The sequence below is a fragment of the Elephas maximus genome, chromosome 1 (assembly GCF_024166365.1).
Source record: "Elephas maximus indicus isolate mEleMax1 chromosome 1, mEleMax1 primary haplotype, whole genome shotgun sequence".
Classification (NCBI taxonomy): Eukaryota; Metazoa; Chordata; class Mammalia; order Proboscidea; family Elephantidae; genus Elephas; species Elephas maximus.
This window is the reverse complement of record NC_064819.1, coordinates 108,043,592-108,058,794: the sequence shown is the minus strand read 5'-3', so window position 1 is coordinate 108,058,794 and position 15,203 is coordinate 108,043,592. Positions and strand designations below refer to the sequence as shown.

Sequence of the window (15,203 nt, the reverse complement as noted above, 5' to 3'; positions counted from 1 at the left end):
GCCTTTCTGATGATGTCTTGTGCACTAGTTTATGTCATTGAATGTGTTTACTCTTTGCCGACTGCTAGTGGCCTAAAGAATAGGAGAGGAAGAGATGGCTTTGCAAGAAAGTCAAAAGTCACCAATCTGCGGTGGCCTTTGGCCAAGTTTCTATTTACACTCACCTCCTCCTCCTCAACCGAATTGCTGTTACTGGAACCCCAGCCCCGCCCCAAGTAAAGGCCAAGCCCCGCCTACAGCCCCGGCTCTTTTAAAATCGACGTCGGTTCTCCCCGATTGGTTCGGCTTCAAAACAAAGGGGAGGAGGGTATTCGCTAAGGGTATCCTTGTAGCCCTCAGGCATCACTGCGGTTTATGGGTTAGGGCTTCGTGTTGGGGCCACCGCGGTGCCTTGGGCTGCTGAAACCAGCCCCCGGACTGTGCCGGCTCTAGTAATAAAGCAGTGACTACTGTGTAAAGGTGGCAATAATCATCGCAACAATAACAGCTGTAATTAGGCTAACCATCATCAGCCCCCACCCTGGCGTTCGCCCCGACTCACCCTGATGGCACGCCAACCATCAGGGAAGAAACTGAGGCAGAGGTGGAGCCAGGAGGCTGGAGGGGCCCAGTCGCCCTTAATTCAGCAGCTCTCCAGATCCGAAACCTGTTGCTGGGGTCCACTTTAAGGGCCAGACCCAAGAGCACCCACGAAGCTCGACTCTGATGTAGTAAGCCCTTCGCCGCCCGGGCCCAACTGCGCCTTAGGCTTCGGGGCTCTAAACTTCCCCCAGGCCGTAAACTTCCGCCAGGTCCTACCAAAAGTGTTGCTTGGAGAGCTGGGACCGGGATCCAGACTACAACTCTCTCGGGCCTTTGCGCGCAAAGCCGCGCTCTTTGCCGGTGCTACAAAGCCACCCGCGACCCCTAGCCCCGCGATGCCTCTTGGGAGTTGTAGGGCGGCGAAGTGCTTTTTCGAGCAAGAGCCCAGACCTAAGGACTCTATATCCCGTGGTGCCGCGCGGCCGTTTCTGACGCGACCCGGAGGCCAGGGGAGGGGTGTGGGGCGTGGCCGGCGTAGAGCCCCACCCCGCTCACTGGCTGGCCCGACGCGGCAGTGGCAGTAGAGGCGGTGGCGGCGGCGGCGGCGGCGGCGGCGGTGGCGGTGGTGGCGGTGGCGGGGGGGAGGGGTCGGGCGGGGGGCTGGCGGCAGCGGCGGATGGACTCGAGGGTATCGGAGCTGTTCGGCGGCTGCTGCCGGCCCGGAGGGGGCCCGGCCGTGGGCGGAACCCTCAAGGCTAGGGGGGCCGGCAGCAGCAGCAGCTGTGGGGGCCCGAAGGGAAAGAAGAAGAACGGAAGGAACAGAGGGGGCAAAGCCAACAACCCCCCGTACCTGCCCCCCGAGGTGAGCACCTGAGAAGTGGTGGGGAGAGAGCAAACCACTCCTTCCGGTCCCGGGACCCCAGGGAGGAGGGACAGAGAATAAATACCCCCTTTTTCCGGTGTCGCGACCCCAAGGAAAAGGGTGGGAGAGGGACCCCCTCCTTCCGGTCCCGGGACCCCAGGGAGGAGGGACAGAGAGATCGGACTTCCCCTCTGGTGTCCCGAACTCCCCTACGGGAAGTAGGGAGAGGGGATCCCCCTTCCCATCCCCTTGGGAAAAGCAAAGTAGAACGCCCTGGCCCCCTTCCTGTGCTGCGACAGGTGAAGGGGGCTTACATCCTGGCATGAGAAAGTAGGCAGAGTAACCACTACTTTTTCCAAACTTGTTCCACAGCGTGGAGTGAAGTACCCGGGAAAAGAGCAATATGTTCTCTCCCTACCTTTCAGTGCACATACACAGACATACAACCAGAGGAACAGTGAGACTTAACCCTCTCACCCTTTGCTTGTCTTATGAGGGGGTGGGGACAGAGAAGAGTACCTCCACATACCTGCCTCCGGTATCCCAGAAGCAGAGAATAACTGTTCCCTTGTCCCCCCTTTTTTTTTTTTTTTTTTTTGTCCCTTTAGGGTGGAGCTCTGGTAGCGCAGTGGTTAAGAGCTTGGCCACTAACCAAGAGGTCAGCAGTTCGAATCCACCAGCTGCTCTTCGGAATCCCTGTAGGGCAGTTCTACTCTGTCCTATGGGGTCGCTATGAGTTGGAATCTATTGGAAGGCAATGATTTTTTTGGTTTTCGTTCCTCTTAGGAAGACCCAGGGGAAGAGCCTAACCCAGGAGTTATCAAACTGTAGCATGCGTTAGAATCTCCTGGTTTGCTGGGCCCCTCCTCTAGAATTTCTGATTCAGTAGGTCCTGTGTTTTATTTTTCAGGCCTAGACTATCATACTCTTCTGAAGTCACCCATCCTATTTTACATGCCTAGCAAAGTGCTAAAATGTTTCTAGAGCATCTTTGTTGATGGGAAAAAATCTCCCTTACACTCCATGAGGTGGAGATTATTGGTGAAGACCTGTCAGAACCTGGAAGCCATGGGGCTGAGAAAGGATGGAATGATAACAGGAAGGGAAGAGGAAACTGAAATGGCTGGGGAGGAAGAGTGCAGAAATTCAGGACTGACAGAATAGTTAAATCCATAGAGACAGAAGACAGATTAGTGATTGTCTGGGTCCGGGGAGGGGGCCAGGGGAGTAAGGAGTGACTGCTAATGGGTCTGAAGTTTCTTTTGGGGATGATGAAAATTTTCTGGAATTAGATAACTGAGTGGTGGTTGTATAACCTTGTAATATACTAAAATTCACTAAATTGTACACTTTAAAAGGGTGATTTTTATGGTATGTGAAATATATCTCAATTTTTTAAAACGCCCTTAGCAAAGTAAAGAAAATAAATGCAGGACTGAGGCAAGGATCCTCCAGACTCTTGTGGAGGTAAAGCAGAGGGAGGAGAGTGGACTTCAGACTGTTCCCCTAGTCTTTGGGGATTGTAGGATCTTGTAGAAAGAGGTTCCTGGTTCATGGAGCCCAAACCCTCTCCCCTCTTTAACCTCACCCCATTTATCCTTGCACCTGAGAGGGGAAGGCTCAATGAGATGCTTTTGTGATGGGTCATCTGATTGAGGGAGGAGGTAGAAGAGATTGTGGGGTGGATTCAGGATTTCACCTCAACTGAGGCACCAGGATTATGGGACAAGAGGTGAAAAGCCATTGCGAGTCTGGTTTTATGGAGTCTCTCCCCTCATTATATTTTCTGAGTTTTTTCTGTTCATTTGAGCCCCAACTTCGGAGCCCTGCTCCTCTTCCACCTGAGTGTCTCTCTCATAGGGCTTGTAGTGACCAGTGCTGAGCTCACCCTTTGGCCTTGGTCCAGAACTTCTTGCAGCCTCTTACTCTCGATGACATCAGCTGAGAGGGGTGGGCAGGAAGGAAGCAGTGTCTTCCAGACCAGTGGCAAAGAAAGGCCTTAGCAGCCTGGGCACAGAGACTTCTGGGGATGGCAGTTTGAGGCACTGGGGAGAAGGAAGGAGTGATCTCGGGTCTGGGAAGAACGTGCTGCCAGTGGTTGAAGAAAGGACGGACTTGGAGTTCTGTTCCTGGCTTAATAGGTGACTCACTGGGTCGTTAGAGGCTTTTCCTTTGGCCACATTGGGGCTGAGTAAAGGGCTTATCTGCCACTGACCTTTGGCAGGTACTTGCTCCAGCAGGTGCCACTGGGACTTCTTGCTGTCTCAAGATAGCTGCCTGGGCCCCAACAGGAATTGAAAAGTAGGGGTTGAGTCCAGTTGGTGTGTGGTAATTGCTGCCTGTTTCTTTTCAGGCTGAAGATGGAAACATCGAGTATAAAGTGAGTCTCAGGCTGAGGAGGGCCAAAGGGGTGGGGTAGGTTGTCCTTGCCAGCATGGGATGATTTCTCTGATCTATAGGAATTTAGGGACCTGGTTCAGGGTAAGGACTCTGTACCTCATTCTGTTGGAGGGGGTCAGGGACAAGGGGGTTTTGATGGGGAGGGTCCTGGTCCTCTTTGCAGGACAAATGGGGAACAGGTGGGCTTGGGAGGAACACTTCTGATTTCACCTTCTCATGGTACCCCACCTGTCCTAAGCTGAAGCTGGTGAATCCATCCCAGTACCGCTTTGAGCACCTGGTGACACAGATGAAGTGGCGGCTCCAGGAGGGCCGCGGTGAGGCTGTCTACCAGATTGGGGTGGAGGACAATGGGCTGCTGGTGGGGCTGGCTGAGGAGGAGATGCGGGCCTCCCTCAAGACCCTGCACCGGATGGCGGAAAAGTATGCTTCCCTTTCCCCCTCGGCTTTCTCTTACCTGACTCTAGGGAGGGCCCAGGCACACCCAGTCCCCTAAGACCTGAGGGTCCAAGGTGGGACTTTCCTTCTGCTGCCTTCTCTTGGCAAAGGGCTAAAGAGGGTAGGGTTAGTGTTCTGAGCTCTCTTCATTGGGCCTAAGGTTTTTTGCTCCTTGAGTTAAGATTTTTTTTTGCATTTTTAAAGACAGCTGTAAATCTGGATTGGATTGGAAGGGGTTGGGACGTAAAGTAAGGTGCTGTGCAAAGCTGTGTGGGAGGAATGGGAAGGCCACTGGTCCAGAGTCAGGCTGGGACAGGGGGACTATTGGTGAGGTATGACAACCATGACTTTGCTGGGACAGGGTCGGGGCAGACATCACCGTTCTCCGGGAGCGAGAAGTGGATTATGATAGCGACATGCCCCGGAAGATCACTGAGGTGCTGGTACGAAAGGTCCCTGACAACCAACAGGTGAAGCACATATCTTTCCCGGCCCCCCACACCCATGTTCCCTGGGAGGGCCCTGTAGTGACAGACTCTCCCCTGGCCTGGGATCCTGGGGGTGTCCAGTTCATCACTTGCTCCCCAGGGGGCTTCATTGCCATTGGCCCAACCCCCTGTTGAGAGAGGTGAGACATCGGAGCCCTTACCCCTGGCAATTTGTCCACAGTTCCTAGACCTCCGTGTGGCCGTCCTGGGGAATGTGGACTCAGGGAAGTCGACTCTGCTTGGAGTCCTCACCCAGGGAGAGCTGGACAATGGGCGGGGCCGGGCCCGGCTCAACCTTTTCCGCCACCTGCATGAGATTCAGTCTGGCCGAACCTCCAGCATCAGCTTCGAGATCCTGGGCTTTAACAGCAAGGGAGAGGTGCATGCAATCAACGGGACCCAGTGGGGCCAGCCACTGAGGATGGGATAGTAGCTGTGAAGGGCAGAGGTTAGGGGCAAAATGTGGAGACTTTTTGGAGAAGTGTAGATGAAGGCCCTGAGGGTACAGTGAACAAGTTCTGTCCCTCTTAGAAAACAAATGGGGAAACAACTGAATTAAACAAGAAATGGGGCTAAGGGTTAAGAAGCAAGATCACCCAGTGGCTGATTTAGGTCCTGGTGACTCTTAAAGGGTTGGGGAGGCTGACAGTGGGCACTGAGAGCCTTGGGCTCTGGGCCAGGTGGTGAATTACAGTGATTCACGGACGGCAGAAGAGATCTGTGAGAGCAGCTCGAAGATGATCACCTTCATCGACCTGGCAGGCCACCACAAGTACCTGCACACCACCATCTTTGGCCTCACCTCATACTGCCCCGACTGTGCCCTCCTCCTCGTCAGTGCCAACACTGGGATTGGTACGAGGCATGGGGGCAGGGACATGGCTGGAGTAGGGGTGGGAGGTGTTAACTCTCAGATCTGAGAGCCAGACTGACACTCTTCTTCCCTCTCCTCCCTCTCACATTCTCTCCCTTTTTCCTCCTGCTGCCTGCCTTCTCTGAGGCAGCTGGCACCACAAGGGAACATCTGGGGCTGGCCCTGGCCCTGAAAGTGCCCTTCTTCATCGTGGTCAGCAAGGTGGATCTCTGTGCCAAGACCACAGTGGAGAGGACGGTACGCCAGCTGGAGCGGGTCCTCAAACAACCTGGCTGCCACAAAGTCCCCATGTTGGTCACCTCTGAGGATGATGCTGTCACTGCTGCTCAGCAATTTGCCCAGTCACCCAAGTAAGCCTGCCTCACCCCAGACCTGATTCACAGGGAAGGCTGCCACAAGGGCCCATTGCCCAGGAGCTTGGTGGACCATCCCCAGGGCCAGAACATTTCTCGGTTCTGTGGTTCTTCAGCTTGGGATTGTGGGAGGGAGTCTTTCCTGAAGTATTTGAGCGCTCCCCCGTCCAGCCCTCACTTTGAGCCAGCCTGCAGGTTTGCAAATACTTTATGATACTGGGGAGTAATATACCAGGCATTCACCACCTCCCTTATGCTCTGGATGGGCTTTATGTGCTGGCTCACAGAGATTGAGCTCAGAGCTTCCATGGAGGTTAACAGGTAGAAGAGAAGGGCCCTCAGCCACGCAGAGAAAAGCTCACCTTCCCATGTGTGGGGCCTGGCCTCTGCCTCCTGTTGGGACTTTGCTCATCTGTCCATTCCATGCCTCCCTTTACAGTGTCACCCCTATCTTCACACTGTCCAGTGTGTCTGGAGAAAGTCTGGACCTGCTCAAAGTCTTTCTAAACATCCTGCCACCACTCACAAACAGCAAAGAGCAAGAGGAACTCATGCAGCAGCTGACAGAATTCCAGGTAGTAGGACACCTCAACAGGCAGTGGGTTGGGGAACAGCAAAGGGCTAGTTCTGACTGAGTCCAGAGTCTGTTTAGACATCTTGGACCTGCCAGCCCTACTTAGAAGTCCATTGATGGGGTCTTCTTTGACTTTAGGTGGATGAAATCTACACAGTACCAGAGGTGGGGACTGTTGTTGGAGGGACACTTTCCAGGTGAATTGCCTTGCCTGCTACCTGTCCCATTCAGCTCTCATATACCCATACTCATGAAGACTCGGCCCAAAGGAGGAGACCCTGGAGTTGAACAGAGCCCATTTAAATGATGTACTTGTTTGCAGCTTAGGTTTTCACTATCAGAAAAGCTAGAGAAAGCTAGTCTGTTGGCTTGTCATAGAAGAAACAGTACTGCTGCTTATTGGGCATCTCGAGGCCCAGGGCGGGGTAGTGTGTGGATCTTGGGCCCTAGGAAGAAAACTAGAGTGTACTCACCTGACTTCATCTCAAAGTGGGGAAGATGAAAGGTCCCTTAAGATTCCAAAGCAGAGGATGAAACCCAAGGGGATAACTCGGCCCTTTTGGGGTCAGGTCTTCAGTGTTGTCTAACCAGCCACTACCTCTCTGCCTTCAGAGTCTGAACTCTGGACTAGGGCGTAGTAGTCACCCCCCACCTCCAAGTCTGAACTATAGGATCCCTTCCCCCACCACAAGGATCAGCCTTAGGAAGGAATGCTCTGGGTGACCCTGAGCAGCAAAGTAGCCAGGGGGCCTAGGCTGACACTGTACCACCTGCCCTCTGGGCTGCAGTGGGATTTGCCGCGAGGGGGACCAGCTGGTGGTGGGCCCCACAGACGATGGCTGCTTCCTGGAGCTGAGAGTATGCAGCATTCAGCGCAACCGCTCTGCCTGCCGTGTGCTGCGAGCTGGTCAGGCTGCTACGTTGGCCCTTGGGGACTTTGACCGTGCACTGCTTCGCAAGGTGAGGCGGGTAGACGAACGGGAGAGGGAACATGGAGAGAAGTGCCCAGGAGCCGGCTACTAAGTGATGAGCACCTGTCTAAGTTACCTCAGAGAAACTCAAAGGAAACATGGTCTCTGGCCCAAGAAGCTTATTGCCTGGTTACACAGGCTCTCTGTGTATGAAAAGGGTTAGAATATTCATAAAGTGGCAGATCACAAAATACGAATTGTTGTGGTATAACCCGAGTGTCCACTAACAATGCAAAGCACTGGAAGGGTTAGAGGACGTGGGAGGTGGGTAAGGAAGGATTCCCTTTACAAGGAGAGTTTGAGTATTTCCTTCTGAGGTCTTGTTTGGAGTCCTAGAGAAAGAAGAAATTCAGGTGCTGTAAAAGGGTATAGGGGTGGCTGGGGAGGGTGAGTCTAACGCTAGGTCTGCCGTTCCTGGGCCTGGGGGCTGTGCCTCCCCAGGGCATGGTGATGGTGAGCCCAGAGATGAATCCCACCATCTGCTCAGTGTTCGAGGCAGAGATAGTCCTACTCTTCCACGCCACCACCTTCCGGCGAGGCTTCCAGGTGACAGTACACGTCGGCAACGTACGTCAGACAGCAGTGGTGGAAAAGATCCACGCCAAGGTGAGAGGGACCCAGCCACGCCCCCATTTCTCTGGGGGAAGAGTCAGAATTTTCCTGCCTGGGAGGCCTGACCCCAGACTTGCAGAAAACTCCCTGATTCCACAAAGAGAACATAGCCCCACTTAGGGAGGGTAGAAGTCTGATAGGTCCCTTGAGGGTGGAAAGCCATGACTGGTAGAGAATGGGATGGCCAGTGACCACATATCTGCTGCAGGACAAGCTGCGGACAGGGGAGAAGGCAGTGGTACATTTCCGCTTCCTGAAACACCCAGAGTACCTGAAGGTGGGCGCCAAGCTGCTGTTCCGGGAGGGTGTCACCAAGGGCATCGGCCATGTCACTGATGTGCAAGCCATTGCAGCAGGAGAGGCCCAGGCCAACATGGGCTTCTGACCTCCCCCAGGCAGGGACAGCACTATTGCCGTCCCCACAATATATGAGGTGACTTCCGGCCATGCTGCCCTCTGTTGGCGGCTTTGTGTGTTAATAGGCTAGGGAAAGAGGGGTGCTCTCTGCCACTTGCTCCCTACCACCTTTCTGGAGAGGTGCCAAGCTTGGTGTGGCCAAAGGGGGTCAGTTCTGAGGGAGAAGAAAGGAGCATTCAGGGCAATGTTCCGAAGCTGTAAGCCCACCTGGTTGACTCATCAACCCTGACAACCCCATGGCCTGTCTACTGGAGGGAGCTGACTGTGGCCACCTTGGCCCCGCTATCAGGACTGAGCGTGATCCACCGATATGGTCCCTGCACTTCAGGAATTTTCACAACTAGGGGTGTCCTTGAAAGCACTCCTTTTTCTATACCTCTTCTCAAGGCCACATGAGTTGCTCATCGCTACCTGACTGTGGACAAAAGAAATCTGCTTCTGGCCACCTGGTGGCCCAGGGTCTGAAGAAGTGGCACAGGGACAGTGAATGGCAGTGCTCCCACCCTGTGCTGAGGCCTGAGGCCTGTTTCTCAGCTTTATCTCCCTTCTTCACTCAAGGGCCATTTCCCCAGTTCCTCCTCTCACAGGCCCCACAGGTGCTATTTGTTGTGCTGGCCCAGGCGTGGGGCTGCCAAGCTAATGCTTGGCATACTGAAGGTCAGCTGCATGTCAGTCAGTCAGTCTTGTCACTTATTCTGCAGTGATCTGTTCGTTTTAATGCTGGATCAAATCGTATGTTTTACTTTCCCAGGCTAATGGCTGGGGATCTGACCCACAGCTCCCCCACCTGCCACTCTTCCCCTTCCCTTCCTGCACCCACAAAGTCCTCTCGTTTTACTAATTTGCAGTGACCGTCCCCTTCCCTCTGTTGCAGGGAACCAGGAGGAAAGGGAGAGCTATTGCCATATTTCGTACTCCTTAGGGCATGGACTCCCTCCTTTCCCTTTGTTAGTGTCCTGGGTTCCCATGGACTCAGGGATTTGTTGGTTGAGGTTTCTCTGCATATATATATATTATATATATATATATATATTGTACAGAATAAAAATGTTTTATTGGATACACTGTGCTTATGCTTAAGATACAGACTTAGTGTCCTGAGCTAGATTCCTCCCAGAGGTAGGCAGAGACAAATGAAACTCCAACATTGCTGACCCCTGAATGTGGAAATATCACCTGACATAGGATCATTGTTCCAGTATTGTAACCAAGTGTTCTGGCCTGTTTTGCATAGTTCTTTGAGCTAGCAGAGTAGCTCAGGCTCAGCTGCTTTTTAAAATACCACTGGTTTAACTTGCTACTAAGAAGCCTGTGGTTGAAAAACTTCCAGTATTGGAAGTAGAAAGTGAAACTTACCCTTGTAGGCTGAAATAGGTAGCAACCCTGTAATAAGGAGCCCTCCACTGTGCCCTGGAACTAGTGCTGTCAAGAGATTTTGAGATTAGAGGGCCAGCTGCTTAAGAAGAGTAGAATTTAAAGATACGTGGTAATTTGGCTCTTCATGCTTTCCCTAGCAATGACAACTAGCCTGAAATGAGGTTTATATAGCCTAAACTGGATTCTTGGAGCTGCTAGGGCCACCGGGCCAAATCTTACTTAGTCCCTCTTCCTGTTTCAGAGTATCTGATTATCACATTTTATAAGTATAAAGTCAACTGCAAAAAAAAAAGAAATGAAATTTGGCAAAAGAAATTTAATGATAAATGAGTGCCAAGGTCCTGTGTGGCATTCTGCGTCCAAGGTATTAGTGGTAGCTTCCCTACCACTCAGGCTCATCCGCTTTTTAAAAATATCACTGGTTTAACTTGCTACTTAGAAGCCTGTGGTTGAAAAACTTCTTTCAGTATTGGAACTAAAAGCTCTCTACTTCCTTCTGTGCTGTTGCTGATAAACAACTGAGAAGGAGGAAAGGTTATATTCAGGGAAAAGGCACTAGAGCTTTTATCTAACACTGACGCATGCATGGTAACGGGCAGAGTTGTATCTCCAAGAAAACAGAAGGTGTGCTGCTGGCGTTTCCTGTACTGGTCACCCACTAGCCAGCATCTCCTTGCCACACACAACTAGTCTCTGGAAGTCCAGTGAAACCTAGGTTTCTACTATATTACTTTTCTACATGACTTCTTCATTTCCAGGGACAGGAATAGAAAGAGGTGGAGAAGCCTGTCAATCCAACTTGATCTGTATAGCACCCAAAAGAGATGAATGCTTTATCCAAGGTTTTTGTTTTTTAAATACTTATCTTTTCCCTGGTTAAAAGAAAAAGGAAACTTCGGAAAATCAACATCTCTGTACTTAGTGAGACATCTGGAACGAGTGAGCCACTTTCTTATATTTATGGAACATTTAGGAGGATAAAAAAGTTGTATAAGGCAGGCCCCCAAGGAATATTGTTTCAGTTCTGGTAATCAGATCTAAAATTTTTCACTATATGTACTCATTCAGTGAGTATCAATCACCTGTTATGTGCAAGGCACTGTGAAGAATTCTTGCCTTCAAGAAGCTATAAATCCAGTAGGGAGAAGGCAATGTACACTACTAATTTTTATTAGATATTTAAGATTACATTTCCGTAAAAGTAGAAAACACATTTGGAGGAAGAAATAGTTTCCTGCTGGCTTTCAAACTTTTCCCCCTTCTTCAAACTAAGACATCCCCTTCCCCCCTCCCCATTTATAAATAAGCTAAAAAGTATTGGTTGGTTTGTGTATGTGTACGAGAGGGTGGATATGTACACCATTTTCCCTTCTTACTTACCCTCCCCACCACCCAGGTCAGTTTATTTTTAGTTGGGTTCTCTGCGCAATTCTAGGTTTCCCATCAGATGCCATGTCAGAAAAGCCAAAAGAGTGGCCTTCCTATACATAAGAACGGAGATTAAGAATACAGTACTATAAGTATTGGACAAGCTGAGAGAGCTACGGTAATTAAAATCATGAATTAAAAACCTTAAGTTCACACTTCTCACAACATGCCAATGACCCTAAAGGCCCGGGCACTTACCTATTAAGTTTGTACTTTAGCATTTAAGGAAATGCCATTGCCCTCTACAAGTCTGGCCTTTTGTGTCTTCTAGATATCAGTACTTATCAAACTTTAAGATGTACACAAATCACCTGGAGAATCTTGTTAATATGCAGATTCTGATTCTGTTCGGAGTGAGGCTGAGACTTTCTAAGAAGCTCTCTGGTGAGGCTGATGCTATTTTCCTCAAATCACACTTGGAAAAGCAAGGTTCTAGAGATGATCTAGTTTTGATCATGGCTTACCAATCAAAACAGTTTCTGAACTGTTTCAATAGCAGTCTCATTATACATTAGAGTAAAATACAAGCAGTAGAAGGGCCAATAGCTAAGACTGTAGCCATAATAGGGTTTGTTGTTGTTTGGTGCTATTGAGTCAATTTTCTACTCACAGGGACCCTATGTGACAGAGTAGAACTGTCCTATAGGGTTTTCTTGGCTGTAATCTTTACGGAAGGAGCCCTGGTAGCACAATGGTTAAGCACCTGGCTGCTGACTGAAAGTTGGCAGTTCAAACCCACCAACAGTTCCGTGGGAGAAAAGACTTGGCAATCTGCTCCTGTAAAGACTACAGCCTAAGAAACCCTATGGGGCAGTTCTGCTGTCACATGGGGCCATATGCATCAAAAATTGACTCAGCATCACCTAACAACAATCTTTATGGAAACAGACCACCAAGTCTTTCTCCCTTGGAGTCGCTGGGTTCAAACTGCCAACCTTTCAGTTAGCAGCCTAACATAACCATTACATCACCAGGGCTCCTTTATGATAGGGTTTACTTGCATGAAATTCAGTATTTTAGTAGCTTTTGTGTACAAAGCCCTGCCCTAAACTACTTACCATATCACTTTAGGGTCCAACTCTTCCCCTCCCATTCTCCAACTAAAAATACAGAGTTTGGGTCAGCGTATTATCTGAACTGTTCCTGTAACACAGCTGATGGGAAACTTTTTAAAAACTCCTTTTTTTTTTTTAACTCTGTTCCTTCTGTATGCCGTCTTTAAGCTAGACACTTTGTACGTTATTTATCTTCAATAATCTATAAAGTATTCTCAGTTCTACAGATGAGGATAGTGACCTGCTCAAGGCCATACTGAGGCAGAGCAAGGTATGGAACCAGGTCTCTTAGGCTCCAGGGCCCACACACTTTTAATTATATAACACTGCCTCCCTAAACTTGAAAGATTAAAAATTCAAAGTAGCTATATCTCTGGAAGATGGTTTTTTTAATCTCTGGCAATGGGGAAACCCTGGTGGCTTAGTGGTTAAGTGCTACAGCTGCTAACCAAGAGGTCGGCAGTTCAAATCTGCCAGGCGCTTCTTGGAAACTCTGTGGTGCAGTTCTACTCTGTTCTGTAGGGTCACTATGAGTCGGAATCGACTCGACAGCAGTGGGTTTGGGTTTTTGGGTTGGCAATGGGGAAACCCTGGTGGTGTACTGGTTAAGTGCTACGGGTGCTAACCAAGAGGTCAGCAGTTCGAATCCACCAGGCGTTCCTTGGAAACTATGGGGCAGCTCTACTCTGTCCTATAGGGTGACTAGGAGTCGGAATCGACTCGACGGCCATGGGTTTGGTTTTTGTTTTGGGTTGGCAATGGGATTAGAATCCATGCCTATGAAGAGTTGAGAGCCTTAACACAGCACCTAACTGGACTATTTTTCTTACTAAAAACTTCTTAAAGTTATGGATTTCCTTGAAAAGTGAACATGTTTCCATCTTCCAGGTTACACATAAAATATTAACACCCTGCAGCAAGCCAGAGGGCAGCCCTAGTGTGTTAATGGTTTAAAAAAAGATTCCAATGTCTGCATGCCCTCAGGCCTAGGCCGTTTGTTACTGGAGGCCAAAGGGCTCTTGGGATTTCTTTTGCTTTGAGGAGAAGTGGCAGGAACAACCTGGGGCTTTCGGGAGTAGGGCTGCAAAAAGGATTTCTGCAACTCCAATGCAAAATGATAGTCCATATGTTCTGGCATCTCCCACACTGGTACCAGGGAGCCACACCTCTCACAGGGCACTTGGTCTTCAGCATCCAGAAAACCTGGAGTACATGTAGTAGCTGCCTTTTGAGCCACATCCAAAGCAGGCCTGGAGGATAAAGAAGCAAGCCTGCTTGGGCTGCTTGGGGCCAAAGCCATCTCGGCAGGAGTTGCTTTAGAGGATTCTGGTTTCAGCGTCTCTTCACAAGCATGAGCACAATCTGGATTCTCTGTCAGAAAATGGCTTGGTAATCCTTTAGGGCTGGACCATGGATTTTGTAGAGGAAAGGAAATTGAAGGATTATTAAGCTGTCTCTGCTTTAGGGCTTCCAGACTTTGCTGTTTAAGGAAGGGCCCAATTCCTTTAGTATGACTAGTTTGGAAAGGCAGTGAGGGTTTGGATGGTGAATTGGTCATGGGGGCCTGGGTAGTGGCAGTAAGAGATGAAAGTGAAGCATCTTTGACTTTCTGCTTTTCTGCAGCTTTTTGGAAGAATGATTCCAGAGAACTGGTTGCTTTCTTGGTGGTTGTCACTGATGGGCCACTTCCCTGGGTCTTAGCTTCTGAACTGGTAACTGGCACCTTTGGCAGAGAACTTGGGTCATTGCTCAAGAAGACGGTGATGTCTGGGCAAGATGAAGGGCCAGAGGCATAGAATTTGGTAGCAGAGAGGAAAAGCATTGTGAGGGGAGGGGACCTGTACAGAAAGTAGAGGCACAAGATTAGCAACAGGTCACTATTTCAGAGTTGAGGACAGATTCGATTTGTAAATGATTGAGATTCTGGTTCTGCCACAAAAGGAAATGTCACATACTACAGTAGACCTGGGGTGGGCAGAGAATTTGTGTAACAAGTTCTTAGGTGATGCTGATGGTCTGGGATCACATTTCTGAGAATCACTAACTTAGTGAACATCCACCTCAAGCAATATGGATCCCCTGACAGCTGGGTATTTTTTTTTTTTTTTTTATAAGTTACTGCTATAGGGATGCAACAATTCAGGGTTGGGGCAAAAAATTTATTCAAGGCAACAGAAAAGCTTTAGAATATTTAGTCTGGAAAGACTCTTGAAAAAAATCCTTTTACTCAAGCCCCCATTTAAAAACAGGGCACCACCTCACCCATCCTTGACAGATTTTCTACTCTGAAATTTCTAGAGAATGAAATTCTACAATGCTTTTGGTTACCCATCCTAGTGTCTCAAACATTTCAAGAAATTGTTGTCAAATTTTCTCATTATGTCAATTACCCAAATAAATCTTCACATGAGCTGAACTTTGGAAGAGAAAACATGCTTCTGTATACAGATTAGTCCCTCAATGAGGGGAACAGTAAATGCTATTTTAAAATTACAGCAGTGTCTCGCTGTCCTTAGGTGTCATGCCTTGGGACAGTCTTAAAGCAGGTAATTTTGGTGCATCCTTGTCAATAAAGTTCATGCTATTGGTGAGCAGTATTCTAGTCCGTCATGAGTAAGTTTTCAGATAAGGTTTCATGTGAACACAGTATTAAAATTATCACTTTTTAATATCGGAAAGAAATACAGTGGGAAGTAAAAGTGAAGTAAATATTCTAAGTAGAGAACGAAGACTCTAAAACTTCAGAGACCTATCATATTGTAGAAGTTTGTACATATAGTAATAGTGCCAGTAAATTTATATAAGCAATAATTTAGGTCATTAACTAAACTT

General features: G+C 49.3%; 2 protein-coding genes across 6 annotated transcripts in view; one reads left to right on the top strand and one right to left on the bottom strand.

Moving 5' to 3' along the window:
* The first annotated feature begins 1,181 nt into the window (after nt 1-1,181).
* Nucleotides 1,182-10,983, top strand: GTPBP2 (GTP binding protein 2). Its single transcript, XM_049892796.1, has 12 exons — nt 1,182-1,384; nt 3,738-3,764; nt 4,023-4,207; nt 4,584-4,692; nt 4,892-5,089; nt 5,391-5,565; nt 5,715-5,934; nt 6,377-6,512; nt 6,650-6,708; nt 7,300-7,471; nt 7,924-8,088; nt 8,303-10,983. Exons 1-12 carry the CDS (start codon nt 1,199-1,201, stop codon nt 8,477-8,479), a joined length of 1,809 nt encoding a protein of 602 aa, XP_049748753.1. The 5' UTR covers nt 1,182-1,198; the 3' UTR covers nt 8,480-10,983.
* Nucleotides 10,984-11,068: 85 nt separating this feature from the next.
* POLH (DNA polymerase eta) overlaps nt 11,069-15,203 on the bottom strand; it is a 36,427-nt gene continuing 32,292 nt past the window's right edge. For 2 of the 5 annotated variants that reach the window (XM_049892746.1, XM_049892756.1), the window contains one exon: nt 11,073-14,209. In XM_049892746.1, coding sequence (XP_049748703.1) covers nt 13,306-14,209 — 904 coding nt within the window. In that variant the 3' untranslated portion in view covers nt 11,073-13,305. Of the gene's footprint in view, nt 14,210-15,203 lie in introns of all 5 variants that reach the window. The other 3 variants (XM_049892738.1, XM_049892729.1, XM_049892781.1) reach the window with 2 other exon arrangements.

Coding starts and splice junctions, on each gene's coding strand:
- GTPBP2 (XM_049892796.1), top strand. CDS start 1,199: ATGGACTCGAGGGTATCGGAGCTGTTCGGCGGCTGCTGCCGGCCCGGA. Junction 5,090..5,390: donor GCTTTAACAGCAAGGGAGAG/GTGCATGCAATC, acceptor GCTCTGGGCCAG/GTGGTGAATTACAGTGATTC. Junction 5,566..5,714: donor CAGTGCCAACACTGGGATTG/GTACGAGGCATG, acceptor TCTCTGAGGCAG/CTGGCACCACAAGGGAACAT.